Below are 26,636 nucleotides of genomic sequence, written 5' to 3'. Positions count from 1 at the left end.
AACAGAAGATCTCTTTGTTTCTTGGGACCTAGAACAAGCATCTCTGTTTTGTCTGAGTTTAAAAGTAGAAAGTTTGCATTCATCCACTTCCTTATGTCTGAAACACAGGCTCCTAGCGAGAGCAATTTTAGGGCTTCACCGTGTTTCATTGAAATGTACAGCTGTGTGTCATCCGCATAGCAGTGAAAGTTAACATTATGTTTTCGAATGACATCCCCAAGAGGTAAAATATATAGTGAAAACAATAGTGGTCCTAAAACGGAACCTTGAGGAACACCAACATTTACAGTTGATTTGTCAGAGGACAAACCATTCACAGAGACAAACTGATATCTTTCCGACAGATAAGATCTAAACCAGGCCAGAACTTGTCCGTGTACACCAATTTGGGTTTCCAATCTCTCCAAAAGAATGTGGTGATCGATGGTATCAAAAGCCGCACTAAGGTCTAGGAGCACAAGGACAGATGCAGAGCCTCGGTCTGATGCCATTAAAAGGTAATTTACCACCTTCACAAGTGCAGTCTCAGTGCTATGATGGGGTCTAAAACCAGACTGAAGCATTTCGTATACATTGTTTGTCTTCAGGAAGGCAGTGAGTTGCTGCGCAACAGACTTTTCAAAATTTTTTGAGAGGAATGGAAGATTCGATATAGGCCGATAGTTTTTTATATTTTCTGGGTCAAGGTTTGGCTTTTTAAAGAGATGCTTTATTACTGCCACTTTTAGTGAGTTTGGTACACATCCGGTGGATAGAGAGCCATTTATTATGTTCAACATAGGAGGGCCAAGCACAGGAAGCAGCTCTTTCAGTAGTTTAGTTGGCCATGTTCTGTTATAATCTCCACCCGGCACAGCCAGAAGAGGACTGGCCACCCCACATAGCCTGGTTCCTCTCTAGGTTTCTTCCTAGGTTTTGGCCTTTCTAGGGAGTTTTTCCTAGCCACCGTGCTTCTACACCTGCATTGCTTGCTGTTTGGGGTTTTAGGCTGGATTTCTGTACAGCACTTTGAGATATCAGCTGATGTACGAAGGGCTATATAAATAAATTTGATTTGATTTGATAGGGTCCATTATGCAACTTGAAGGTTTAGAGGCCATGATTATTTTCATCATTGTGTCAAGAGATATAGTACTAAAACACTTGAGTGTCTCTCTTGATTCTATGTCCTGACAGAGTTGTGCAGACTCAGGACAACTGAGCTTTGAAGGAATACGCAGATTTAAAGAGGAGTCCGTAATTTGCTTTCTAATAATCATGATCTTTTCCTCAAAGAAGTTCATGAATTTATTACTGCTGAAGTGAAAGCCATCCTCTCTTGGGGAATGCTGCTTTTTAGTTAGCTTTGCGACAGTATCAAAAAGGAATTTCGGATTGTTCTTATTTTCCTCAATTAAGTTGGAAAAATAGGATGAAGCAGTAAGGGCTCTTTGATACTGCACGGTACTGTCTTTCCAAGCTAGTCGGAAGACTTCCAGTTTGGTGTGGCGCCATTTCCGTTCCAATTTTCTGGAAGATGGCTTCAGAGCTGGGGTATTTTCTGTATACCAGGGAGCTAGTTTCTTATGATAAATGTTTTTAGTTTTTAGGGGTGCAACTGCATCTAGGGTATTGCGCAAGGTTAAATTGAGTTCCTCAGTTAGGTGGTTAACTGATTTTTGTCCTCTGACGTCCTTGGGTAGACAGATGTAGTCTGGAAGGACATCAAGGAATCTTTGTGTTGTCTGTGAATTTATAGCACAACTTTTGATGTTCCTTGGTTGGGGTCTGAGCAGACTATTTGTTGCAATTGCAAATGTAATTAAATGGTGGTCCGATAGTCCAGGATTATGAGGAAAAACATTAAGATTCACAACATTTATTACATGGGACAAAACTAGGTCCAGAGTATGACTGTGACAGTGAGTAGGTCCAGAGACATGTTGGACAAAACCCACTGAGTCGATGATGGCTTCGAAAGCCTTTTGGAGTGGGTCTGTGGACTTTTCCATGTGAATATTAAAGTCACCAAAAATGTGAATATTATCTGCTATGACTACAAGGACCGATAGGAATTCAGGGAACTCAATGAGGAACGCTGTATATGGCCCAGGAGGCCTGTAAACAGTAGCTATAAAAAGTGATTGAGTAGGATGCATAGATTTCATGACTAGAAGCTCAGAAGACGAAAACGTCATTTTATTTTGTAAATTGAAATTTGCTATCGTAAATGTTAGCAACACATCCGCCTTTGCGGGATGCACGGGGGATATGGTCACTAGTGTAGCCAGGAGGTGAGGCCTCATTTAACACAGTAAATTCATCAGGCTTAAGCCATGTTTCAGTCAGGCCAATCACATCAATTATGATCAGTGATTAGTTAATTGACTATAATTGCCTTTGAAGTAAGGGATCTAACATTAAGTAGCCCTATTTTGAGATGTGAGGTATCACGATCTCTTTCAATAATGACAAGAATGGAGGTCTTTATCCTAGTGAGATTGCTAAAGCGAACACCGCCATGTTTAGTTTTGCCCAACCTAGGTCGAAGGCACAGACACGGTCTCAATGGGGATAGCTGAGCTGACTACACTGACTGTGCTAGTGGCAGACTCCACTATGCTGGCAGGCTTGCTAACAGCCTGCTGGCTGGCCTGCACCCTATTTCATTGTGGAGCTAGAGGAGTTAGACAACCAAGTGCTGAAGCATGTAGAGTGTAAAAATGGTAATAGTAATGCCCATATTTTTGGAATGAGATGAACAGGTGTCCACATACTTTTAGTCATGTAGTGTATATAATTGATGCCTGGACCATTCAGTTTCACTTTAATCAGAGGTTTCAGATTATATATGACTTGGATTGAGGAGGTGTGGTGGAAAAATAACATTTGCTTAATAAGATTTAAAAGGAAGCTTACATGGACGGAAAGTGTGCCTCATTTTCTATTACAAACAGCACCCATAGACTTACGTGATTGTAGACATGCCTGAACAAAGCTGAACATAGGTATATAATTCAAACATAAAATATGATTTAAATTTCAACGATTTCTGCCTACATCGCCCAGTGAGCAATGAGCTGAGCAAGTGGCGATTGAATATGACGTTCCATTTGGTTCTATAAAGGCCCTCCCCTTTCTTCGTCACGTCCTCTTTCAATTTGGTGTCTTCGCTGTAGAGGTAAGAAACATTGAATTATGTCCCAAAACAAATCCAACTGAATCACTAGTAATTGTTTGCCATCCATTACATCCAACAACTGTGTTATCTTTAATTGCAGACACATCTCCACAAGATGAGAGCAAAGGTGAGTTGATAAATATCTAACTATGTTAGCGGGCTTTTGTTTGGCTCATTGTCACTAAGCAGTGGCTAGCTAACTAACGCTACACAAACATGTCTCTTAACGACAACGTGCCTAAATAGTTGGCTTCCAATTATATTATGGAAACATTGGCAGTATCCAATATTACTTTAAAGGGGGAACGCTTAATTGGCGCAGGAGTTAATTTTTAATGTTGGGTATACAATTTGCTTCATACATGGCGTATTGGTTGTTTGCTAGCTTGACCACGTTGGCGAGCTAGGTTTCACGGCCCAATGGCGCACAAGGTACTAGCAATATTACTTGTAATGCATTTTGTAGATTTCAGGAATGGCTTATTAGCAGGATAAATTATACTGTTCACCAGTGCCATGCCTACTGCGTGTTTGTATGGTCTTGACTCTTAACATTGTGACGCATGGTCCGCAATGCCATGCCAGATATTCGCGTGTCTTCCTGTTTAGATCCGCAGCTTGGACTGTAAACATGAATGATTCCTTGTTTGGTTGTGACTCTTTTTAAATTGACTTACGTGTTTTGTTTTTAGTGGAGGAAGAAGCGTATGCGCAGGTAAGGATAATTTCCTTTAAGGATTCTCATCTGAATGCTAATGTTACTTTGTGTAGTTTCGTTCAGATATGCATTCTGCTCCAGTCGTCTTAACATGGACACCGCACATATTTGCAATCTACTACAATAGATTTGACAACTATGTATTTGACTGTTTTTCAGGCTCATACGAGTTCAATTCAGGGTGAATGTTTGTTCATTTGGGGTTGCAGGTAGTCTAGTGGTTAGAACTGGGCCAGTAACTGCTAGTTTGCTGGATCGAATCCCCACGGTGACAACTTTAAATATGTTCTACCCCAGAACAAGGCAGCTAACTTATTAGGCTACTGGGGAGCCGTGTGTCATTGTAAATAAAAAAATGGTAACTGACTTGCCTAAGTAAATAAACATTGCATTTAAATAATGAGTACATGACAATGGTGGGACTAATGCTAATCATTGTTGGGACTTTTACAAACTGATATGGTGTGTAATGATGCAGCCCTGGTCACTAATTGACACTTTCTGGTCTTTGTAGGCTGAAGCGTAAAAGGCGAAAGATGAGGCAGAGGTCCAAGTAGACTGGCCCATTCCCCTACTGCTGTGATTGTTTTTCTCCACCCACTCCAAGCCCTCTGAAGCCAGTGGTCCATGATTTGAAAAGAGCTGAACCATGGTGTCTGAAGCTGGTTTCGTTGGTGTGAAGGACAGATCCTGCCTACCCAGCCCTCTACTCTGCCAATGGCTCCTGGCCGTTGACTTCTGCTAGAATCTCTCCTGTCGTTCAACTCTGGCCTTTTACCACCTGCACAGCTGATTTGTTGTAAAGACCATAATAAATTTGGTTTACTAACTACATTAGTCTCTGTAAACATTGATTCAGGTTCAAATCGTATTTTATTTGTCACATTTAGTAGATGTTATTGCGGGTGTAGTGAAATTCATGTCTTTTGGTCCACCCGACTTGCACTACACTTGGTGCTTTTGAAACCCCGTTGCGGTACAATTTGGTGTACAGCTGTAGACTTTGAACTGCCCTGGGGATCAAGTAATATAGTTTAGGTTCCGGCTTAACTTCTCTGGCATATGAAGATGACATCGACAAGAGGCCTTGTACTATTGTGCCTGTCCTAACCAATGACTTGCATTCAGTTGCACAAACCCTTTCTGGAATAATGTTACTATGAAAATCACATGCAGGTCTATCTTGTTTGGTGCAAACTGGTCTGGCGCCTTCTAGTGGCTATTTGAGGCAAACAGCTAATGAGAACATGTCTTTGAAATTAAGTTCCTTGAACAGTGGTCTTCCAGTGTGCCAAGTTCTCTTAGACCCCTGATCCCTCATGTTCCCGCTGATCCTCTTGGTGGCATCCTGACAGGTATGGCAACTGCACTGCTTGTGACTGGAAGGTGCAGACAGCCCAGCGCAAGGCCTGAAACTGCCAAAGACACTTCTGTGCTGCTGTCCAGCAGGCGGTACTGGTGCATCAAAGCTCAGAATACTAATCTGTTTCTATCTCCAGGCAGTAAAACTTACATAACTAACTAATGCTTTCCTGTCCACGTTGATTGCCATTAATATTTATCCTGCTACTGGTAGTTAAAAGAAACGATCTACATTGTAGAATAGTGAAGACTAACACATGGAATCGTGTTACCGAAAAGTGTTAGAGAAATCAAAGATTATCTGAATTTCTTCAAAGTAGCCACCTGTTGCCTTGACAACTTTGCATATTTGGCATTCTCTCAACCAGCTTCATGAGGAATGCTTTTCCAACAGTCTTGAAGGAGTTGGCACTTTTCCTTCACTCTGGTCCAACTCATCCCAAACCATCTAAATTGGGTTGAGGTCGGATGATCTGATGCAGTACTCCACTCTCCTTAGTGAAATAGCCCTTACACAACCTGGAAGTGTGTTTTGGGTAATTGTCCTGTTGAAAAACAAATAGTCCCACTAAGCCAAAACCAGATGGGATATCGCTGCAGAATGCTGTGGTGGCCATGCTGGTTCGGTGTGCCTCGAATTCTAAATCAGTCACAGGCAAAGCACCATCACACCACCATGTTTCACGGTGGGAACCACACATGCGGAGAAATCTGTTCACCTACTCATCTGGCAAAGATGGTTGGAACCAAAAATCTCACGTGGACTCATCAGACCAAAGGACAGATTTCCACCGGTCTAATATCCATTGCTCATGTTTCTTGAAGGCTTGATTCTCGCAGTCTCCGAACAGTTGATGTGTCTATAAACTGAAGCATTTATTTGGGTTGCAATCTGAGGTGCAGTCTAATGAACTTATCCTCTGAAGCGGAGGTAACTCTGGGTCTTCCATTCCAAAGTTAAATCTAGAATTGGCTTCCTATTTCGCAACAAAGCATCCTTCACTCATGCTGCCAAACATACCCTTGTAAAACTGACTATCCTACCAATCCTCGACTTTGGCGATGTCATTTACAAAATAGCCTCCAATACCCTACTCAACAAATTGGATGCAGTCTATCACAGTGCAATCCGTTTTGTCACCAAAGCCCCATATACTACCCACCATTGCGACCTGTACGCTCTCGTTGGCTGGCCCTCGCTTCATACTCGTCGCCAAACCCACTGGCTCCATGTCATCTACAAGACCCTGCTAGGTAAAGTCCCCCCTTATCTCAGCTCGCTGGTGACCATAGCATCTCCCACCTGTAGCACACGCTCCAGCAGGTATATCTCTCTAGTCACCCCCAAAACCAATTATTTCTTTGGCCGCCTCTCTTTCCAGTTCTCTGCTGCCAATGACTGGAACGAACTACAAAAATCTCTGAAACTGGAAACACATCTCCCTCACTAGCTTTAAGCACTCAGAGCAGCTCACAGATTACTGCACCTGTACATAGCCCACCTATAATTTAGCCCAAACAACTACCTCTTTCCCAACTGTATTTAATTAATTTATTTATTTTGCTCCTTTGCACCCCATTATTTTTATTTCTACTTTGCACATTCTTCCATTGCAAAACTACCATTCCAGTATTTTAGTTGCTATATTATACCTTGCCACCATGGACTTTTTTGCCTTTACCTCCCTTCTCACCTCATTTGCTCACATTGTATATATACTTGTTTATACTGTATTATTGACTGTATGTTTGTTTTACTCCATGTGTAACTCTGTGTCGTTGTATCTGTCGAACTGCTTTGCTTTATCTTGGCCAGGTCGCAATTGTAAATGAGAACTTGTTCTCAACTTGCCTACCTGGTTAAATAAAGGTAAAATAAATTTAAAAAAAATTCCTGTGGCAGTCCACATGAAAGCCAGTTTCATCATAGTGCTTTTGCAACTGCACTTGAACAAACAAATGATGGACTGTCATTTCTCTTTGCTTATTTGAGATGTTCTTGCCATAATATGGATTTAGCCCTATTTGGTAAAATACCATCTTCTGTATACCACCCCTACCTTGTCACAACACAACTGGATTAGCTCAAACATTAAGAAGAAAATAAATTACACAAATGAACTTTTAACAAGGTACACCTGTTAATTGAAATGCATTCCAGGATACTACCTCATAAAGCTGGTTGAGAGAATGCCAAGCGTGTGCAAAGTTGTGAAGGCAGAGTGGCTGCTTTGAAGAATCTCAAATATAAATCCTATTTTGATTTGACACTTTTTTGGTTACTACATGATTCCATGTGTTATTTCATAGTTTTGATGTCTTCACTATCTTCACTACAATGTAGAAAATAGTCAAATAGAGAAAAACCCTTGCATGAGTAGACATGTCCAAACTTTCGACTGGTACTGTATATTCTTATGAGTGCCTGGACATAGCCCATAGCTGTGGTATATTGACCATATACCACAAACCCCCGAGGTGCCTTCTTATTGCTATTTTAAACTGGTTACCAACGTAATTCGAGCAGTGCAAATAAATGTTGTGGTATACTGTCTGATATACCATCGACTGTCAGCCAATCAGCATTCAGGGCTCGAACCACCCAGTTTATAAATGACCATTAATATATTACCATAAGTATGTATATATTCCTGCTACCAGTCACGTTTCAGCCTGGTTTACATGTGTATTCCACTACCAGTCACTTTTTATTTATAAATCCACCTCAACCGCTCCAGTACCCCTTAACATTTAGTAAGGTACTGGCAGTAACCTGTATGTACTTGCATTCTCGTGTTTCTAACTCACATTGTAGTTTTTGTGTGGTTGACATTTTTTATATTGTTGGGAAAGAGCTATCAAGGTACAGTTTTACACCTGCTGTGTCCTGTGCACGTGGCGAATAAACTTTGAAACTTGAAAATAATAATTCCCTTTACCCCAAATGTATAATTAATTTGAGAACCGGAATACAAGACTAGCTCCTTCCACTGAGGGACGATAGTGAGTCGTTTTCGACGCATATCCTGCGATAAGACACCACTGAGAAAGAAGAGTCAAAACCATTTTTTTTTTACAAGTCTGGTGTAAACAGAAGGATATGGCCGACGAGAGGGGTGCAGGCGACAACAATATCAACGACAACATGGGCAACCAACTACAACTCTTACCCGGTAAATGTGTCTTCAATTGAATTGCATTGGTAGACTAGTGTACTGAATACGTTGGTTATTGTAAATGGTGAAGCCTCGTTATGCAAGCCAAAATCAGTTTTGTATTTTGCAAAGAATCGAGGCCACACCACTTCAAGTGACAGAGCATAATCAACTCACTCAATCGCTGTCGCAGTGAAGCACGTTTTTTTTTTTTATCTTGACGGATTGATTGCTTGTTTTATCATTTGTAATATCTTGCTAGCTAGCTATGGAATTGTTTCAACAGACTGTAATTAAACTGTCTATTTAGCTGGCTAGCTACCATGTATGCTAATGTGATTTAATCCCCAGCTGATAGTCATGTCAGTCTACTTACACTTGGCATTAAAATGCATTAGCTTGCCAGAGCTAGGTTTTCTGGTCTGTGTGTATGATCACTGGTAATCATCACCTAAATGCATGTCCAACAGGTTATGTATGCTATTGTCAACACGATGACTAAGGGAAATACTTTTTTTTTTTTTTAACAATGAGGTCATTTGAAGTAAAAGAGAAAGTACATATTTGCTTGTTTAAGTATGTATTGCTTGCCACTCACTATTATAGAAAATGAAGAGGAAGAGGAGAATGAGATGGAGACTGAGGACCGTGACAGTGAGGATGCAGAAAAACCAAACATAAACTTTGACCCCAGTCTTCCAACTTCACATGCTGTGGGTTTCATATTTACTTCTACGAAGTATTGTTGTGCAGCTGTATCAGTATTCAGTATGGGGTTTACTACACACACAGTACTAATTCTTCTTTCCGTATCTGGGAAATGCTTCCCTTCTGCCTTTTAGTCACTTAGTCAGTCATTTATTCAAATAAGCAGTGCAGTTAGATTTGCCTACTGATTCCAGTAGTGCTGTTTCTTCATGTATCTGATAATGTCTCTCCCTCTAATGCCCCCCTTCCCTCCCAGTACCTGGGCTCAGACATGGAGGAGTTTCATGGGCGCACAGTGCACGATGACGACAGCTGCCAGACCATCCCAGTGCTGCCGTTCACAGCTGTCATGCTGATCCCAGGACAGACCCTGCCGCTGCAGCTCTTCAGACCGCAGGAGGTCAGCATGATGCGAAGCATTATCCAGAGAGACCGCACCTTTGCTGTTCTTGCACACAGGTATGGCGGGAGAGAGGAGGAGGAGGAGAATGGGAGAGGGGGATGGAGGGAGAGTGTATGGGTTCAGAAAGAGTGGGAATCGTAATGGGCTGCATTTTAATTGGCTACCCCTCCACAAAGTTTTCTCTTGCTCATTCTCCGTCATGTATTAGAATACGTTGGATTGGTGTGTATTGCGCTGTGTTTGAGCATGGCTAGAGTAGAGCACAGTAGGGTGTTGCTAAATAGATGTGTCTGTGCCCCCCACCTCCAGTGAAACAGGCGAGGTGCAGGCAGAGTTTGGGACGACGGCTGAGATCTATGCTTACCGGGAGGAGCAGGAGTACGGCATTGAGACAGTCAAAGTGAAGGCAGTCGGGCGGCAGCGGTTCAAGGTCCATGAGATCAGAACCCAAGCAGATGGGTGAGTGGAACTAAATGTTACTGACCAGATCAGAACGACCTAAATCCTCGTAGAACCTGGGCATAGGAATGAGTAAAACGGCTAATAAGACACAGACCAACATCTATCCAATCTGTCTATCAGTTGAGCTTCACTCTGACTTTCATCATCATTCTCAGGTTCATAAAGGCATTATCTTCATGGCCATATACAGTTGAAGTCGATAGTTTACATACACTTAGGTTGGAGTCATTAAAACTTGTTTTTCAACCACCCCTCAAATTTCTTGTTAACAAAATATAGTTTTGTCAAGTCTGTTAGGACATCTACTTTGTGCATGACACAAGTCATTTTTCCAACAATTGTTTACAGACAGATTATTTCACTTATAATTCACTGTATCACAATTCCAGTGGGTCAGAAAGTTACATACACTAAGTTGACTGTGCCTTTAAACAGTTTGGAAAATTCCATAAAATGTCATGGCTTTAGAAGCCTCTGATAGACTAATTGACATCATTTGAGTCAATTGGAGGTGTACCTGTGGATGCATTTCAAGGCCTACCTTCAAACTCAGTGCCTCTGCTTGACATCATGGGAAAATCAAAAGAAATCAGCCAAGACTGGTTCATCCTTGGGAGAAATTTCCAAACGTCTGAAGGTGCCACGATCATCTGTACAAACAATAGTACGCAAGTATTAACACCATGGGACCATGCAGCCGTCATACCACTCAGGAAGGCGACGTGTTCTGATTCCTAGAGATGAACGTACTTTGGTGCGAAAAGTGCAAATCAATCCCAGAACAACAGCAACGGACCTTGTGAAGATGCTGGAGGAAACAGGTACAAAAGTATCTATATGCACAGTAAAACAAGTCCTATATTAACACAACCTGAAAGGCTGCTCAGCAAGGAAGAATCCAATGCTCCAAAACCGCCATAAAAAAGCTAGACTACGGTTTGCAACTGCACATGGGGACGAAGATCATACTTTTTGGAGAAATGTCCTCTGGTCTGATGAAACAAAAATAGAACTGTTTGGCCATAATGACCAAGCCAAAGAACGCCATCCCAACCGTGAAACACGGGGGTGGCAGCATCGTGTTGTGGGGGTGCTTTGCTGCAGGAGGGACTGGTGCACTTCACAAAATAGATGGCATCATGAGGTAGGACAATTATGTGGATCTATTGAAGCAACATCTCAAGACATCAGTCAGGAAGTTAAAGCTTGGTCGCAAATGGGTCTTCCAAATGGACAATGACCCCAAGCATACTTCCAAAGTTGTGGCAAAATGGCTTAAGGACAACAAAGTCAAGGTATTGGAGTGGCCATCACAAAGCCCTGACCTCAATCCTATAGGAAATGTGTGGGCAGAACTGAAAAAACGTGTGCGAGCAAGGAGGCCTACAATCCTGACTCGGTTACACCAGCTATGTCAGGAGGAATGGGCCAAAATTCACCAAACCTATTGTGGGAAGCTTGTGGAAGGCTACCTGACATGTTTGACCCAAGTTAAACAATTGAAAGGCAATGCTACCAAATACTAATTGGGTGTATGTAAACTTCTGACCCACTGGGAATGTGATGAAAGAAATAAAAAGCTCAAATAAATAATTCTCTCTTACTATTATTCTGACATTTCACATTCTTAAAATAAAGTGGTGATCCTAACTGACCTAAGACAGGACATTTTTACTAGGATTAAATGTCAGGAATTGTGAAAAACTGAGTTTAAATGTATTTGGCTAAGGTGTATGTGAACTTCCGACTTCAACAGTAAATAGAGATTATGTATGTATGAGCAGGAAATATTTTGTAAATGATACCATAAGTAACCACAAGATGGAAAACTCACTTTATTTGTATTATCTGAGTTGGAAAGCACAAGACACTATTCCCTATAAAGGGTGGACAATCATATATCCTCAGAGACAGTGGTAAACCAATTGTTTTGTGACCAGCAGTATATAGTTACAGCAGTGTTTCTTTCCCAAATACATGGTTGTTGAGAGTTAGAATAGTAGAATACACAAGGTGCAATTTCGAAATTTGGTTGTGCATAAGCAACTCCTTTTGGTGTTTCAGTCACTAACCAGGTTTCCATCCAAACTGTCTCTAATCAGAATAGAAAGAGGAGTGGGAGGCCCCGGTGCACAACTGAGCAAGAGGACAAGTACATTAGTGTCTAATTTAAGAAACAGATGCCTCACAAGTCCTAAACTGGCATCTGCAAAACACCAGTCTCTTAAGATGGGCAAAAGAACACAGACACTGGACAGAGGAGCTCTGCCTAGAAGGCCAGCATTCCGGAGTCGCATCTTCACTGTTGACGTTGAGACTGATGTTTTGCGGGTACTATTTAATGAAGCTGCCAGTTCATTACCAGTCAATTTTGGACACACCTTTTCTTTATTTAGAACTATTTAGACTATTTTCTACATTGTAGAATAATAGTGAAGACATCAAAACTACAAAATAACACATATGGAATCATTTAGTAACCAAAAAAGTGTTAAAATATATTTTATATTTGAAATAATTAAATGTTTCCACCCTTTGCCTTGATGACAGCTTTGCACACGCTTGGCACTCTCAACCAGCTTCATGAGGAATGCTTTCCCAACAGTCTTGAAGTAGTTCCCACAATGCTGATCACTTGACTCCTTATCCTTCACTCTGTGGGTCAACTCATCCCAAACCATTTAAATTTGGTTGAAGTCGGGTGATTGTGGAGGCCAGGTCATCTGATACAGCACTCTTATCACTCTCCTTGGTCAAATAGCCCTTACACAGCCTGGAGATGTAACTACATGATTCCATATGTGTTATTTCATAGTTCATAGTCTTCAGTATTATTCTACAATCTAGAAAATAGTTAAAATAATGAAACTCTTGCATGAGTAGTTGTGTCAATTTGACTGGTACTGTACATGCACACTGAACTCAAATATAAACGCAACATGTAAAGTGGTCTCATGTTTCATGAGCTAAGATCACAGAAATTGTAAATACACACAAAAAGCATATCAAGAATCTGATTAAACAACATGATAATTACACAGGTGCACCTTGTGCTGTGGACAATAAAATGTGCAGTTCCATTTAACAATCCATTTAACAAGCCCAATTTTATTGAACCACATCTCTGGTGGGAAAATGTGCATATTTGTTTTAGGCAGAATTTATAATATTCCCATGAAAATCTGTCGCCAATTGGATGGAAACCAAGCTAGTGTCAGTCAGCTAACACTTTTTTGATTGGTAAATTAGTTGCGCCAGCTATTAAATAAGTAATCCTGGCCGAATACCGACCGGGCACGAAGCCATTGATTTTGTTAGTCATTGTCACTCACTCGGATGTCATATTAACATGACATAAGTCATGGCAAGGTGGGTAGAATTGCAGGATGTTATCTGTGAAAGTGATGCTCTGGTTTAAACTGGCATTGTTGTTCTGTAACACAGTTTATTCATAATTGAATCCAAATTTTAACTGGGGAACTTTTAAATTGAGTAACATTTTTGCTGCAACTAAAGTTTCTGCAGATAGGGAAGGTGCGGACATTTCAGTTTCTTCATTGAATATTTAAATACCTCACACAGTTCAGTTCATATTACGTTCCAACATACAGTGCCTTGCGAAAGTATTCGGCCCCCTTGAACTTTGCTACCTTTTGCCACATTTCAGGCTTCAAACATAAAGATATAAAACTGTATTTTTTTGTGAAGAATCAACAACAAGTGGGACACAATCATGAAGTGGAACGACATTTATTGGATATTTCAAACTTTTTTAACAAATCAAAAACTGAAAAATTGGGCGTGCAAAATTATTCAGCACCCTTAAGTTAATACTTTGTAGCGCCACCTTTTGCTGCGATTACAGCTGTAAGTCGCTTGGGGTATGTCGCTATCAGTTTTGCACATCGAGAGACTGACATTTTTTCCCATTCCTCCTTGCAAAACAGCTCGAGCTCAGTGAGGTTGGATGGAGAGCATTTGTGAACAGCAGTTTTCAGTTCTTTCCACAGATTCTCGATTGGATTCAGGTCTGGACTTTGACTTGGCCATTCTAACACCTGGATATGTTTATTTTTGAACCATTCCATTGTAGATTTTGCTTTATGTTTTGGATCATTGTCTTGTTGGAAGACAAATCTCCGTCCCAGTCTCAGGACTTTTGCAGACTCCATCAGGTTTTCTTCCAGAATGGTCCTGTATTTGGCTCCATCCATCTTCCCATCAATTTTAACCATCTTCCCTGTCCCTGCTGAAGAAAAGCAGGCCCAAACCATGATGCTGCCACCACCATGTTTGACAGTGGGGATGTGTGTTCAGAATGATGAGCTGTGTTGCTTTTACGCCAAACATAATGTTTTGCATTGTTGCCAAAAAGTTCAATTTTGGTTTCATCTGACCAGAGCACCTTCTTCCACATGTTTGGTGTGTCTCCCAGGTGGCTTGTGGCAAACTTTAAACGACACTTTTTATGGATATCTTTAAGAAATGGCTTTCTTCTTGCCACTCTTCCATAAAGGCCAGATTTGTGCAATATACGACTGATTGTTGTCCTATGGACAGAGTCTCCCACCTCAGCTGTAGATCTCTGCAGTTCATCCAGAGTGATCATGGGCCTCTTGGCTGCATCTCTGATCAGTCTTCTCCTTGTATGAGCTGAAAGTTTAGAGGGACGGCCAGGTCTTGGTAGATTTGCAGTGGTCTGAATATTATTATTATATATTTCAATATTATCACTTGCACAGTGCTCCTTGGGATGTTTAAAGCTTGGGAAATATTTTTGTATCCAAATCCGGCTTTAAACTTCTTCACAACAGTATCTCGGACCTGCCTGGTGTGTTCCTTGTTCTTCATGATGCTCTCTGCGCTTTTAACGGACCTCTGAGACTATCACAGTGCAGGTGCATTTATACGGAGACTTGATTACACACAGGTGGATTGTATTTATCATCATTAGTCATTTAGGTCAACATTGGATCATTCAGAGATCCTCACTGAACTTCTGGAGAGAGTTTGCTGCACTGAAAGTAAAGGGGCTGAATAATTTTGCACGCCCAATTTTTCAGTTTTTGATTTGTTAAAAAAGTTTGAAATATCCAATAAATGTCGTTCCACTTCATGATTGTGTCCCACTTGTTGTTGATTCTTCACAAAAAAATACAGTTTTATATCTTTATGTTTGAAGCCTGAAATATGGCAAAAGGTCGCAAAGTTCAAGGGGGCCGAATAATTTCGCAAGGCACTGTATATGAGACATGGAGGAAGAACAGGCTGCTGCACCTGGTTATTATAGAGGTCAATTGCTCACTAATTAAGCACTTGGTGACTTACCTATGATTATGTGTCGACGGTCATTTACCCTACACTGTGACCACCCTGCGATCTATACACCCTGGTGACCTCTTCAACATATGTCTACTGTTTATTAGCATTGAAATAGTCATCAGTCACACAGAGAAAAGACAATACATATCATAGAGTACATACATCCATAAATGTATTCATCTCAAAGGCAAGCCTTTCTCCTCTGACATGGTTATATCACTGTAAATGGAGAAAACGGACTTGAATCTATCTTGTTGTATTTTCCACAATTTAATCACTTTAGTCAGTCACCAGACTATTTCATTGAAGGAGCCTAGTTTAAATGTAGGCCTAAAATATGAGGTTATTAGCCTACAGCCTAGTGAAAATGACATTTATTGTAGCTCACCTTTTGACTGAAATATTCAGCCAGCTTGTTGGCCCTTTTCTCTTCTCTTGCACCTGGCTGTCAGTGTAATTTCATAAGGTTGTGGCTGTTTTTACTTTATGGTAACCTGCTTGTAATGACTTTGTCACTGGGAACATATCCAATTCTCTGCTAAACAAACCGACAAGCAAATAGGCCTAGTAGCAGAGATTCAGCACCATGGATAGCGCAGTGGTTGATCAAATCACTGAATCTGACCAGTCAAGCCTGTGCACTCACTGTTGTTATTGTAACATGGAACAATGTAGCAGATGTGTATTTCCTCAAGCGTGTTTGTGGACACCGTGTAACTGCCGTTTTGTTAAGACTGAGTAGCTGCCGTTTATATTTTGAGCATTTGCCAGTGTCACAAAGCTGGTTTGGAGATTTGGGAATGCGAGATGGAGATTCAGTAAATGTGTTGAGAGGTGGCGTGTAGCATGGAAATAATAGTAAGCAATACAATTTAAAGTCATGCACGTAAGTGATGTTTTCTATTGGGGACTTTACGTTGAGTAGGCCTAAGCTAAATATGGTTGGCTGCTAGCATTGTGATGACTGGTCTAATGTATGAATGAAGCCAGAGAGTTAATATGTCCGGCAGGGTTCTCTCCAAAGAATGTAAGACTGGCGCTACGCCACCTTGTGGACTGGCTGTGCCACTATCTATTTTTTTAATTGCAGGTACCACACCCTAATATGGTATGTTTGTGCTCTGTGTCCAGTTTATGCAGCTATTCACACAAGCTACCTGCAATTAGCACCCCTTCTAGGATGTTTTTATATCATCTGAGCAATGTTTGTACCAAATATCATGCTTTTATCTGTTGCATAACAGTTTTTATGGTCAAATACCTATATTATGGAAGCCATTTTGGATTTACGCAAAACAAAAAACTATTCCTGGTAAAATGATAATGGACACCCCTTCTGGGATGTTTTCATGTCACCTGAGGAATGTTTGCACCAAATTGCATGCTTTAATCCACCACGTAATGTTTTTTTCACTCAGGCCCCAGATTATCTCCTCTCTCTGATAAAGTATGCTTTTGCTCTGTAATTTGAAATGCATAGTAAACCTAAGGGGTTTATTCACTATCTTTGTTTATCTAGCCCCAATTCTCTCTCTGTCTTCTCTCTTTGTCTTCTCTCTTGTCTCTTTTAGAATCAGACAGGCCAAGGTGCAGATCCTCCCCGAGCGGATCCTTCCAGACCCCCTGACTGCAGTGCAGCTCACGCCCCTGTCCCGCCTCCACATGCACCCCTCCTCCAGACCCCCTGCCCAGAGCTGCAAACAGGCCCAGCGCTGGTGGGCCACCTACCGCCAGGTCCGACATACATTATTCTTGTGGAAATTAGGAACGGGGGAGGGATGGAGTCAATGTTAATTGTTTGTTAGGGTGATGTTTGGATGTTGAAGATGCCAAGGAGAGGTGGTGGTCTTCAGGCCGAGACATACAAAACATGAGATGTGTTCAAATCAAGGCCCAACCTTATGAAGTGTTCATATAAACTTGTTTTAGCTAGAACAGACATGCTTCTTGTCATTTGGGAAAAGGAAACATATCCGGTCTTTATACAGTTTCTCACTCCTGAATGCGACCTGGCATCCCAGTGTTTGTGTTCAACAAACAAAGATGAATAAAGAAGTTCTCTTGCTGAGGTGTTGTCTGTGTGTTTGCCTCTGTTCTCCTCAGAGGAAGTTCCACTGTGCCAACATGACCTCGTGGCCTCCCTGGGTCTACGCCCTCTATGACTCTGTGAGTACTGAATGCCCTGCTCATCTCTGCTCTGTAGGTTAGTGTGCTAACTTATCAGGGCTAGATAGAACTACTGTGTGTGTACAGACAACATTTCCACTGGAACTTGTTGAGCTGATTTATTCCATAATGCGTTCCAGAGAAATACTGTAAGTGAGTTTAGTGACTGTTATGACACACATCCTGTTTGTAACATGGTTTCTTGTGTTTGTCTCCCAGGAGACTCTGATGAAGAGAGTGAAGAGACAGCTCCATGAGTGGGACGAGAACCTCAAGGATGATTCCCTCCCCACAAACGCTATAGGTACAACTGCCCTCTAAGCTATATACACTGAACAAAAAAATAAATGAAACAATTTCAAAGATTTTACTGATTTACAGTTCCTATAAGGAAATCAGTCAATTGGAATAAATTCATTAGGCCCTAATTTATGGATTTTACATGACTGGGAATACAGATATGAATCTGTTGGTCACAGATGCCTTTAAAAAAAAGTTAGTGGTGTGGATCAGAAAACCAGTCAGTATCTGGTGTGACCACCATTTGCCTCGTGCAGCGTGACACTCCTTCACATATCGTTGATCAGGCTGTTGATTGTGGCCTGTGGATTGTTGGTTCCACTCCTCTTTGATGGCTGTGCGAAGTTGCTGGATATTGGTGGGAACTGGAACGCTATCGTACACGTCAATCCAGAGCATCCCAAACAGGCTCAATGGGGTGACGTGTCTGGTGAGTATTCAGGCCATGGAAGAACAAGGACATTTTCACTTGGTTTGTGGTTGTGAAGCCGGTTGGACGTACTGCCAAAATCTCTGGTCCTCATACCTGCAGTCAGCATGCCAATTGCACGCTCCCTCAAAACTTGAGACATCTGTGGCATTATGTTTGCGTGACAAAACATCACATTTTAGCGGGGCCTTTTATTGTCCCCAGCACAAAGTACACATGTGTAATGATCATGCTGTTTAATCAGCTTCTTGATATGCCACACCTGTCAGCTGGATGGATTATCTTGGCAAAGGAGAAATGCTCACTAACAGGGATGTAAAAAAAATTGTGCTCAAGATTTGAGAGAAATAAGCATTTTGTGTGTATGGAAAAGTTCTGGGATCTTTTATTTCAGCTCATTAAATATGGGACCAACACTTTACATGCTGTGTTTATATTTTTGTTCAGAGAATTTATGCCACCTAAAATCTTTAGAGTACTACTGTCAATCACACTTAATTCAAACCCTGAACTGTAATATTCCTGCTCCCCCTCCTTCCTGTCAGATTTCTCCTATAGAGTGGCAGCCTGTCTGCCCATAGATGATGCCCTTCGGCTCCAGCTGTTGAAGATTGGCAGTGCCATCCAGAGGCTGCGCTGTGAGCTGGACATCATGGCCCGGGTGAGCACAGACACATACATGTGCGCCCACACATAGAGCAAGAAATACACATCACTAAACATTACAATTTAAAGGCCAGGCACACTGCTCAACACATGGACCAGGCAAGGACTTGTTCATCTGTGAGAAACACAGAGCCTTATCCTACTCCATTGAAGTTGAGGTCATTTAAAATGGTTAAGGGTTATGGTTATGGGTAGGAATGCCTCAAGGACCAATGATGGCACTGACCATCCACACACGGTCTGATATGTACCCCTAAACGCACAACACACATCCATCCAGCTGTACCGACTGACTCCCCGACTGATCTGTCTAACCTCTGACCCCCTACTCCTCCCTGCTGTTCTGTGGCAAACACCCCTGTCTCCCTCTCTTCCATCTCCTCTCTCTTCCCTCTCCTCTAATGTTCTAGTGTTTATATACTGAACAAAAACGTAAATGCAGCATGTGACAATTTCAAGATTTACAGTTCATATAAGGAAATCAGTCAATTGAAATTAATTCTTTAGGCCCTAATCTATGGATTTCACATGACTGGGCAGGGGCGCAACCAAGGGTGGGCCTGGGAGGGCATTGGCCCGACCACTTGCGAGCCAGGACCACCCACTGGGGAGCCAGGTTCAGCCAATCAGAATCAGTTTTTCCCCACTAAAGGGCTTTATTACAGACAGAAATACTCCTCAGCTCCATCAGCTGTCCGGGTGGTTAGTCTCAGACGATCCTGCAGGTGAAGAATCCGGATGTGGGGGGTCCTGGGCTGGCATGGTTAAACGTGGTCTGCGGTTTTTAGTCCGATTGGACGTACTGCCAAATTGTCTAAAACAACATTACATTCTCTGGCAACAGCTCTGGTGGACATTACTGCAGTCAGCATGCCAATTGCACGCTCCCTCAAAACTTGAGACATCTGTGGCATTGTGTTTTAGAGTGGCCTTTTATTGTCCCCAGCACAAGGTGCACCTGTGTAATGATTGTTTAATCATTGTTTAATCAGTTTCTTGATATGCCACACCTGTCAGGTGGAAGGGTTATCTTGTCAAAGGAGAAATGCTCACTAACAGGGATGTAGACAAATTTGTGCACCAAATTTGAGAGAAACAAGCCTTTTGTGTGTATGGAACTTCTCATGAAACATGGGACCAGCACTTGTTTGGTTTTATATTTTTGTTCAATATATTTAGCCACGGACTATATACTGTATAGTGATGGTCATTTCCCCTCTGAGTCGGTGGGTTGGAGATGCTGCCTTCCTTTGTGAACTCTCTGAAGCATTGAGAGCTGTTTACAGTGCTACTTCCCTAAACCCTACCTCCATCATCACCCTCATCTCTGATCACTCCGAGCCTGCACCACTGCTTGCTTGTCTCTCATCGTCCCTCAAAGACTCCCTTCAGTTCCAATGTCAACAGAAAAAGGTGCTCTGGCGTATGTCTCAGGACTTAGGGCTTAAACTGCTTCCGCACTGCGTTCACCAGCCACAGCAGGAAAACTGGGCAGCGAGACTTAGTGTCCACTTCTGTGGGAATTGAAAGTGGAATTATGTCTGGAATCTAACAGCAATTGTCTGAATGTAAAGAAAGGAACAAGTATACCTAATGTCCTTCCTTATCCTCTCTCTGTTCATTCATATTTGGGCTCCCGAGTGGCGCAGCGGTCTAAGGCACTGCATCAGTGCTAGAGGCGTCACTCCAGACCCTGGTTTGTTTCCAGTCTGTATCACAACCGGCCGTGATTGGGAGTCCCATAGGGCGGCGCACAAATGGCTCATCGTCCGGGTTTGGCCGGGGTAGGCCGTCATTGTAAATAAGAATTTGTTCTCAACTGACTTGCCTAGTTAAATAAAGGTTAAATAAAAATAGGGTGCGAGGGAGGAACTGCATGGAGTTTCTATACATAAACATAAGGATGGTTGAGCATGAGACTCCCTCACACACGAAGACATGGCTCATGAGAATGTAGTCCTGTTGTACACTCCCAGTTTTTGTACTCTCCCTATTTTTGTACTCTCATGATTCCAACACGGTCATAGAAATGAAATAAGAATGGGATAATATTAGAACAGCAGAATCTCTATGGGCATGACTGTTAGGAGATGATGGATGTGTGTGTCAGTATGGATATGTGAGGTAATTCTCTAGCTTCATTATTGTAGCTGGCTTTCTTTCCTCTGACTGAAGATAATAAGCACTCTCATGCAGCTGCCTTGAGAAAGAGGGTTATAAAGAGAAACACCTGGCCATTCTGAGGTGGTTGTTAGTACAGGCAATAACTACGGGGATGTTTGCTTCTGCTACAGAAGTCTGGTGGATTGAACATGAAGTCACATTAGTGGTCTTTTTTTCCCACAGTGCACCTCGCTGTGTTGCAAGCAGTGCCAAGATACAGAGATCACCACCAAGAACGAGATCTTCAGGTGAGGGAGAGATGCACCTAGACTCTGAATAGTTTCTGTGTCTGTCGAGTAGTCTAATACTGGTTGTGTGTGTGATGAGTGTTGCGAAACACAGGGACCCAAAAGCAGAGGCAACGAGCTTCTCCAGAACCATTTTTGGTTCTCTGCAGCCCTACTTGGGAACGAGCAGCTATATGCTGAGTATATAGAACATTAAGAACACCTTCTCTTTCCATGACATAAGCTGACCAGGTGAATCCAGGTGATCCCTTATTGATGTCACTTGTTAAATCCACTTCAATCAGTGTAGATGAAGGGATCAGACAGGTTAAAGAAGGATTTTTAAGCCTTGAGACAATTGAGACACGGATTGTGTATATGTACCATTCACAGGGTGATTGGGCAAGACAAAGATTTAAGTGCCTTTGAACGGGTCCAACGTCCCTATGGAACGCTTTCAACACCTTGTAGAGTCCATGCCCCAACAAATTGAGACTGTTCTGAGGTCAAAAGGGAGGGTGAAACTCAATATTAGCAAGGTGTTCCTAATGTTTGGTATACTCAGTGTACATAACTGATGACTGATGTGTTTGATACAGTGTACGTTTCAAACACACTAGATTAATGATGCTGTAGGTGCATTTGTACTCTGCTCAAATGAGAGCGATGAAGGAAGGATTAAGCAGAAGTTGTCTCTTGTTTGACATTCATCTAGTTCGGTTTCATAACCATCTCTCTGTCTACTGTCCTATTCAGTTGGTCTAAACTGTCTGACCTGTACCTTACCACAGCCGTAGCCACCTGGCCTGTGGTCATTGTAGTATGTTTGTATAATTTTAGAATATTTGTAGTTTTAGTATATTTCTATACTTAAAAATGTTTGCATGTCAATTCAGCTGCTATTTGTACAATGTGATTTAGACAATCACTTTAAAAAAAAATCTGTACCATGTCTCCTCTCTCTCCTCCTACAGCCTGTCTCTGTACGGCCCCATGGCAGCCTACGTCAACCCCCACGGCTACGTCCATGAGACCCTGACCGTCTACAAAGCCAGCAACCTCAACCTGGTCGGTAGGCCGTCCACGCTCCACAGCTGGTTTCCAGGGTAATGCCTCTCTTTAGATGACACGCACAACAACAGTACCAGTCAAGAGTTTGGACACATCTACTCATTCCAGGGTTTTTCTTTATTTTTTACAATTTTCTACATACAACTAGGAAATAACACATATGGAATCATGTAGTAACCAAAATAAAGTGTTAAACAAGTCAAAATATATTTTATATTTGAGATTCTTCAAAGTAGTCACCTTTGCCTTGACGACAGCTTTGCACACCCTTGGCATTCTCTCAACCAGCTTCATGAGGAATGCTTTTCCAACATAGCTCCCACATATGCTCAGCACTTGTTGGCTGCTTTTCCTTCACTCTGCGGTCCAACTCATCCCAAACCATCTCAATTGGGTTGAGGTCGGGTGATTGTTGAGGCCAGGTCATCTGATGCAGCACTCCATCACTCTCATTGGTCAAATAGCCCTTACACAGCCTGGAGGTGTGTTTTGGGTCATTGTCCTGTTGAAAAACAAATTTTAGTCCCACTAAGCGCAAACCAGATGGTATGGCGAAGATGTAACATTCTGAAAGTATCCTAGGCCAACCAGCTTTCGCCAATTGGCTTCAGTTGGCCGGTGTGTGACCATTGCAAAAGTTGTTTGACTTTGGATAGCCTATCCTAACTAGCTCCATAGGGATATCCAAAGTGAAATCAAATTTAGCACGGTCAGTGTGCGTTCCACACCCATGTGTTTAGTGGGCATTACAATTGGGTCGTGTGCAGCTGCACTTCAAATTCAGTGTTTCCCTATATTCATTAGGCAGTGGTGATCCACCACTGCTAAATTGTTCCCGCCGCTTCAAAAAAGTATGTAAAGCATGTAATAAATTTAAAAAACATGTCATGTTTGTAAATAAATATTTCTGCCAAGATGCGATAGCCATGGGCTCAATGACTGGAAGTCTATGGGAACAACTAGAAATAGCAATGCACCCCTGATGCGCTGGATTTGTTTTTATGGGGAACACTTCAATTGATGATTACTTGGGTGCTGCCAGCTGTGGGCATGTTGGCAGGATTGAAATAAAATAAACCCAACCCACGGAAAGCTTACATCTTGCAAATCTCAGTTTGGGACAATACTGACATTTTGTAGTCAATTTTGACACTAGAATACATGTTTCTGACTCAAATTATACACACAGGCCGTTTTCAATCAGAGAAGTTGTTTTTGTTTTGTGTTAATTTGCGCTTTAATACCTTATTTGGTCCAGGAATAATCTAAGCTGCTAAAGACTTGAAAATGAAAGCGTCTGGCCCCTTTGGTGTACTGTCATTTTTGGTATGTTGTCAATATGCTAAATGTATTTTTTTTTTTTTTACATAGTTCTCCTTGCGGGGATACCTTACACATACAGCAGCTGTGTGTGTGGATGCCTGGGTACATAACATCAGGCTTGACCGAGGTATTGACGTAGAACCTGAACTGTTTGGAGAGAAGTTCAGCGCTCCACGGGCTTCTCAGTGGTTTTGTAACATAAGGCTCCTTCAACCAACGCCACTCCTCAGTGCTCTTCTCTAAAATGATCCTCATTATGCATTTTCTGCCTGAGACAATGCATTTGTGCCGGTGTTAGCCTCCAGTAATAATAATGACAGTAATAACGGCCTCCACTTATTCTCTTCGAGGGCTGGCACTGGTCAAGCTGAGTCTTATTCAAGTCCTCTCAGAGGGGAGGTATGGAGGGGGAGGGGGAAGAAAGGGCTTTTGCTCCACTCAACCTCTCTGTGCCACACTGCTTTTCTGGGGAACGGTGCTTTTACAGCCTGTTAGCATAAGGTGTTCTGAGAAGACTTGTTGTAGAGAGCGCAACAGACCCATAAGATGGCAGTTTTAGGCTGTATACTGGCGTTTGTCAGTATACAGCCGATTTGAATTGCCAGTGCTGCTGGGTGATACTTGTCATGCAGCTGCTTCAAATGGTATGCTGTTGCCAAGAAGAGAACACTGGGATACAGGTATCAGATAAGAGGCTGGAGATTAGTGGTTTGTCTGTGTGCCTTGCTTCCATCTCCCGCCGCCGTTCCCACGTGAAAGCCAACAAAGGCTTTATGACAACAATAATAAGAAATGTGGCATGCAGCACAAATGCATGAGGACTAATATGTTCTTTCTGTTTTTCCTCTCTCCCTTCCCCCTCAGGTATGCCTGGACGATTGCTCAGTGTCGTACCTGTGCTTCACACATGGGTTGGAAGTTCACAGCCACCAAGAAAGACTTGTCCCCTCCTCGTTTCTGGGGCTTGACCCGCTCGGCCATGCTGCCCCGCATCCCCCAGACTGAGGGTGAGGAGGGGGATGAGGGCTCCCGCCTGCTCTGCCTGTGACAACATGGGGAACTCCCCTCCCCACCCCCCATGTCCCCAATGGCTCTTCGATCGCCCCACCCTGTCCACTGGGCAAGGGTCTCTATTTTAGTAATCCATGTCCCGCCCAACCCCTGACAGCCATTGCAGCACATTCATCATATTAGTATAAAGGTCATCCTGCTTTAAAATGGCATTTTCTAACATAGAGGGGGGGGCAAGGAGGAGGTGGGAGGGGTGTTTTGTTCCTGACTGCAGGGACACTGCTGATGGAATGCGTTGCACATCGACAGATAGATGTGGGGAATGGAGCAAGAGATTAGTTCTGCAACACAGCATATCTTCCCCATAGCATGCTACTCTTGACCTGTCTGTATGGCTGTCTACTGTGGTCTGTCTATCCAGCTTCTATGCTATTTGCCACAGACACGGCACGCACCAGTGCATTGCCACTTGCTCTTAAACATAGTGGGTGTGACTTTGCATGCGGTATCCAGCTAGGTGTATATAGGCTTATAGACAGCCATCAAGAGGACCTTCAGTACCCATCATCTATCTCTAAACAAACCAATCAATAGAAAGCCACTTGTGATTCAGGTCCACTGTTTGTCCTTGATGTGTTTCTCAGAGAAGCTCAGTTCAGCTGGATCGGTCATAGAGAGTTAAACCATGTCAAATCCACGGTTTAGACGGTGTACGTACATATGAAAGTATACTGCTTTTACAAGGATGTATCATGCCTTTGTTTCATATGCCCGTTGAATGCATATGATGGAGGAATTCGGAACATGAACAATGTAAGGAAGCTATTGCTTTATTTTGAAATGCGTGGAAATATATTATTTGATTGGTTTTCATATTTTCACGTTGTCTAAAATGTACACTATATGTAATACACATGTAGAGATAGAGGTTTCTATTTTGAAACAGGTGGAGGCCCATTGAACTGCAAGACACTGTTCCTCTGAAGACAAGGAGTACCTCTGGTTAGTGAAGACTAGAGTTGGTTTGATGCCTGGTGTAATATAGACTTGGATAGCAGGGGACAAGGCAGTGGAGCCAGAGATACTAGAATTTCAGTCTTTCGCCATGGTTCTATATGTGATGTTGCTGCACTAAGGGCATGGCTGGATGGTGTGCCTATGGTCCAAATCAATGTCTAATGAGCCACACAATTAAATGGGACATTGTGTTAATTAACCTGTATTGGTTGAAAATGGCAACATTATATCAAATGTTACCTACATAACTATATTTTTGTTTAGATCAATGTATTTGTTTTAAATTAAGAATTGTATTCCTTGCTGATGTACAAGGTTATTTTGGCTCATGTTTGTAAGTAACCAATAAGAATCAATGTAGCAATTCTGGTCTGATATAGCTGATTTATCTATGTAGAACCTCAACACTCTTGCCCCTCCCATTGCCGTGTATTTCCATTTTAGAACATGTAATATATGATTGATTTGTTCAGATCGATTATCAACATTTGAGTAAAGTAATTCCACGCAATAAGAAATGTTCTACAATACGATTGAGATTGTCTTTTTTGTTTTTTTTCCCTTTGAGTTTTGTTAAGATTTTTTTTTAAAAGTGTTTGTATGTGATGTCCCAGTTGGTAAACCTTAAAGGTCCAATGCAGCCATTTTTATATCAAAACATTATGACCAGGAATGTGACTTTCCCAAAGCGCACCCTTTGTTGGCACCTCCCAGGGCATTAGAACTGATTCTAGAGGCTGACCCAAAACAATGCTGCCGGAGGAGAGGGTGCCGGAGCGGTCTTCTAGTGAGGCTTCAGATGCGCGCACACCACCCACCACTTCCGAGTATATTACTCGCTAATGTTCAGTCCCTAGTTAACGAAGTCAACAAAATCAGGTCGAGTTTCTTTCCAAAGAGATATCCCGGATTGTAACAGTCTGTTTCACGGAAACATGGCTAACTTGGGACATGCTGTCGGAGTCAGTACAG

The 26,636-nt window shown here is 42.2% G+C and overlaps 1 protein-coding gene and 1 long non-coding RNA gene across 2 annotated transcripts; both read left to right on the top strand.

The window, feature by feature from the left end:
* Positions 1–3,071: 3,071 nt before the first annotated feature.
* LOC110494310 (uncharacterized) lies at positions 3,072–4,710 on the top strand. The gene is made up of 4 exons (XR_002469251.3): positions 3,072–3,160; positions 3,261–3,287; positions 3,853–3,875; positions 4,393–4,710. It is a non-coding gene; the product is annotated as an uncharacterized LOC110494310 (long non-coding RNA).
* Positions 4,711–8,275: 3,565 nt separating this feature from the next.
* Positions 8,276–26,197, top strand: crbn (cereblon). Its single transcript, XM_021569264.3, has 11 exons — positions 8,276–8,413; positions 9,002–9,108; positions 9,360–9,562; positions 9,816–9,965; positions 16,862–17,024; positions 17,394–17,456; positions 17,676–17,760; positions 18,732–18,847; positions 21,199–21,263; positions 22,217–22,348; positions 24,501–26,197. The coding sequence occupies exons 1-11, from the start codon at positions 8,341–8,343 to the stop codon at positions 24,682–24,684; spliced, it is 1,341 nt and encodes a 446-aa protein (XP_021424939.1). The 5' UTR covers positions 8,276–8,340; the 3' UTR covers positions 24,685–26,197.
* Positions 26,198–26,636: the final 439 nt, after the last annotated feature.

The sequence above is a fragment of the Oncorhynchus mykiss genome, chromosome 17 (assembly GCF_057628025.1).
Source record: "Oncorhynchus mykiss isolate SJ-2025 chromosome 17, ASM5762802v1, whole genome shotgun sequence".
NCBI classification, from domain to species: Eukaryota; Metazoa; Chordata; class Actinopteri; order Salmoniformes; family Salmonidae; genus Oncorhynchus; species Oncorhynchus mykiss.
This window is presented reverse-complemented; position numbering and strand designations above follow the sequence as displayed.

What these genes read in the sequence shown, in the direction of transcription:
- crbn (XM_021569264.3), top strand. Translation starts at nt 8,341, where the DNA reads ATGGCCGACGAGAGGGGTGCAGGCGACAACAATATCAACGACAACATG. An exon ending in CCAACTACAACTCTTACCCG is followed by an intron (nt 8,414 to 9,001) that starts GTAAATGTGTCT and finishes TCACTATTATAG; the next exon opens with AAAATGAAGAGGAAGAGGAG. An exon ending in GTCTTCCAACTTCACATGCT is followed by an intron (nt 9,109 to 9,359) that starts GTGGGTTTCATA and finishes CTTCCCTCCCAG; the next exon opens with TACCTGGGCTCAGACATGGA.